The sequence below is a fragment of the Vigna angularis genome, unplaced genomic scaffold (assembly GCF_016808095.1).
Source record: "Vigna angularis cultivar LongXiaoDou No.4 unplaced genomic scaffold, ASM1680809v1 tig00000438_2, whole genome shotgun sequence".
NCBI classification, from domain to species: Eukaryota; Viridiplantae; Streptophyta; class Magnoliopsida; order Fabales; family Fabaceae; genus Vigna; species Vigna angularis.
In genome coordinates, this window is record NW_026294842.1 from 1 (window position 1) to 3,631 (window position 3,631).

The 3,631-nt window shown below is 52.1% G+C and overlaps 1 protein-coding gene across 1 annotated transcript; it reads left to right on the forward strand.

Moving 5' to 3' along the window:
* Positions 1 to 1,590: 1,590 nt before the first annotated feature.
* On the forward strand, positions 1,591 to 2,046 carry LOC128194888 (uncharacterized; the record flags this gene model as incomplete). The annotated part of the gene is made up of 1 exon (XM_052871334.1): positions 1,591 to 2,046. A coding segment is annotated over one exon (456 nt), but the record flags the coding sequence as incomplete, so codon positions are not given.
* Between the last annotated feature and the right edge of the window lie 1,585 nt (positions 2,047 to 3,631).

Sequence of the window (3,631 nt, forward strand, 5' to 3'; positions counted from 1 at the left end):
CTTCCAAACGCTCGTCTCCTTCTGCTCACATCCACACGGATGATCATTGCAACGACAAGACGAACGTACAAAACGAGACAACGCAAGGAAAAACGCAAGGTAAGCTTATGTAATTTAACTCATGCATCAACGTACCAAATAATATGACAATCATCACACATCAACACAATTTAACGCACGTACTAAATAAGACTCAACACTCGACTGACCGTCCGGACTGTATGAATTCTGCGTAGTTACAGGCGTTCACGCACCCGGGTGGTGTGGTAACTGGCATCCTCATCAGCTGCCACCCGAGGTTAGTCTGTTTCGTCCGAAGTACCCCTAGGGACAAGGACCTCCTGCCGTTTCCACGCATGATGAGCCCCCTCTACTTGAGGACGAGCACTCACGGAACATCAGGATCGAACAGCCAGCATTAACTTCCCACAGTCATACTTTACAACTTTCAACATTCATCCATGAGTCGTTCCTGCCTGGAACGCTCGTTCAAAAATCACAACTTTCTTTCCATCTCATATACTCATCAACATTTACTATTCATCATTTCTCATTCATTTCCATCATCATTTTGAGAACCATCAAAAACCGAACGTTCTGTCCCCAATAAGACCGAGGACGAACGCTGTGAACGGGACCAAAAGACGCTCGTTCGAATCAGAGTACGAACGATAGAGTTACAATTTCGTTCGGGAATAGCCGAGTAACGTCCTGTTTCATTAGACGAACGTTATTTACCATGAGAATCAGTTGAATGAACTGACTCTCGTGAATTCAAACCAATACTCCAAGAATAATTTAAGTGAGAGGCCCTAGGCCGAATACATCAAACGTGAACATCTCAAGACTTCAAGGATTTTAGGGTTTAGGGTTTTGGGTTTAGAGGTTTGGGGTTTAGGGTTTGGGGTTTAGGGTTTAGGGGTTTGGGGTTTGGGATTTGGGGTTTGGGTTTAGGGTTTGGGGTTTGGGGGTTTGGGGTTTGGGATTTGGGGTTTGGGGTTTGGGGGTTTGGGGTTTAGGGTTTGGGGGTTTGGGGTTTAGGGTTTGGGGTTTAGGGTTTAGGGTTTGGGGTTTGGGGTTTGGGGTTTGGGGTTTGGGGTTTGGGGTTTGGGGTTTTGGGGTTTGGGGTTTGGGGTTTTGGGGTTTGGGGTTTGGGGTTTGGGGTTTGGGTTTGGGTTTGGGGTTTAGGGTTAGGTTTTTTTAGGGTTTATGTTTTTTTAGGGTTTAGGTTTAGGTTTTTTTAGGGTTTAGGTTTAGGTTTTTTTAGGGTTTAGGGTTTTTGGTTTAGGGTTTTTAGGGTTTAGGTTTTTTTAGGGTTTAGGGTTTTTTAGGGTTTTACGGTTTAGGGTTTAGGGTTGTTTAGGGTTTAGGGTTTTTTAGGGTTTAGGGTTTTCAGGGTTTAGGGTTTATAGGGTTTAGAGTTTAGGGTTTTTGGTTTAGGGTGTAGGGTTTAGGGTGTAGGGTTTAGGGTTTTTTAGGGTTTAGGGTTTAGTGTTTAGGGTTTAGGGTTTTTTAGGGTTTAGGGTTTAGGGTTTTTTAGGGTTTAAGGTTTTTTAGGGTTTAGGGTTTTTTAGGGTTTAGGGTTTTTAGGGTTTAGGGTTTGGGGGTTGGGGTTTGGGGGTTGGGGTTCGGGGGTTGGGGTTTGGGGGTTCGGGGTTCGGGGGTTCGGGGTTCGGGGTTCGGGGGTTCGGGGGTTCGGGGTTCGGGGTTCGGGGGTTCGGGGTTCGGGGGTTCGGGGGTTCGGGGGTTCGGGGTTCGGGGGGTTCGGGGTTCGGGGGGTTCGGGGTTCGGGGTTCGGGGTTCGGGGTTGGGGTCGGGGTTGGGGTTGGGGTTCGGGGTCAGGGGTTCGGGGTCAGGGGTTCGGGGTCAGGGGTTCGGGGTTCGGGGGTCAGGGGTCAGGGGTCACGGGTCAGGGGTCACAGGTCAGGGGTCAGGGGTCAGGGGTCAGGGGTCAGGGGTCAGGGGTCAGGGGTCAGGGTTCGGGGTCAGGGTTCGGCGGTCAGGGTTCGGGGTTCAGGGTTCGGGGTTCAGGGTTTTAGGGTTTAGGGTTTAGGGTTTTTTAGGGTTTAGGGTTTAGGGTTTTTAGGGGGTCTAGGGTTTTTAGGGGGTTTAGGGTTTTTAGGGGGTTTAGGGTCTAGGGTTTTTAGGGGGTTTAGGGTCTAGGGTGTAGGGTTTAGGGTATAGGGTTTTTAGGGTCTAGGGTTTTTAGGGTCTAGGGTTTTTAGGGGTTAGGGTCTAGGGTCTAGGGTCTAGGGTCTAGGGTCTAGGGTCTAGGGTCTAGGGTCTAGGGTCTAGGGTCTAGGGTCTAGGGTCTAGGGTCTAGGGTCTAGGGTCTAGGGTCTAGGGTCTAGGGTCTAGGGTCTAGGGTCTAGGGTCTAGGGTCTAGGGTCTAGGGTCTAGGGTCTAGGGTCTAGGGTCTAGGGTCTACGGTCTACGGTCTACGGTCTACGGTCTACGGTCTACGGTCTACGGTCTACGGTCTACGGTCTACGGTCTACGGTCTACGGTCTACGGTCTACGGTCTACGGTCTACGGTCTACGGTCTACGGTCTACGGTCTACGGTCTACGGTCTACGGTCTACGGTCTACGGTCTACGGTTTACGGTTTACGGTTTACGGTTTACGGTTTACGGTTTACGGTTTACGGTTTACGGTTTACGGTTCAGGGTTTACGGTTCAGGGTTCAGGGTTCAGGGTTCAGGGTTCAGGGTTCAGGGTTCAGGGTTCAGGGTTCAGGGTTCAGGGTTCAGGGTTCAGGGTTCAGGGTTCAGGGTTCAGGGTTCAGGGTTCAGGGTTCAGGGTTCAGGGTTCAGGGTTCAGGGTTCAGGGTTCAGGGTTCAGGGTTCAGGGTTCAGGGTTCAGGGTTCAGGGTTCAGGGTTCAGGGTTCAGGGTTCAGGGTTCAGGGTTCAGGGTTCAGGGTTCAGGGTTCAGGGTTCAGGGTTCAGGGTTCAGGGTTCAGGGTTCAGGGTTCAGGGTTCAGGGTTCAGGGTTCAGGGTTCAGGGTTCAGGGTTCAGGGTTCAGGGTTCAGGGTTCAGGGTTCAGGGTTCAGGGTTCAGGGTTCAGGGTTCAGGGTTCAGGGTTCAGGGTTCAGGGTTCAGGGTTCAGGGTTCAGGGTTCAGGGTTCAGGGTTCAGGGTTCAGGGTTCAGGGTTCAGGGTTCAGGGTTCAGGGTTCAGGGTTCAGGGTTCAGGGTTCAGGGTTCAGGGTTCAGGGTTCAGGGTTCAGGGTTCAGGGTTCAGGGTTCAGGGTTCAGGGTTCAGGGTTCAGGGTTCAGGGTTCAGGGTTCAGGGTTCAGGGTTCAGGGTTCAGGGTTCAGGGTTCAGGGTTCAGGGTTCAGGGTTCAGGGTTCAGGGTTCAGGGTTCAGGGTTCAGGGTTCAGGGTTCAGGGTTCAGGGTTCAGGGTTCAGGGTTCAGGGTTCAGGGTTCAGGGTTCAGGGTTCAGGGTTCAGGGTTCAGGGTTCAGGGTTCAGGGTTCAGGGTTCAGGGTTCAGGGTTCAGGGTTCAGGGTTCAGGGTTCAGGGTTCAGGGTTCAGGGTTCAGGGTTCGGGGTTCAGGGTTCAGGGTTGGGGGTTCAGGGTTGGGGGTTGGGGGTTCAGGGTTGGGGGTTTAGGGTTTAGGGGGTTTAGGGGG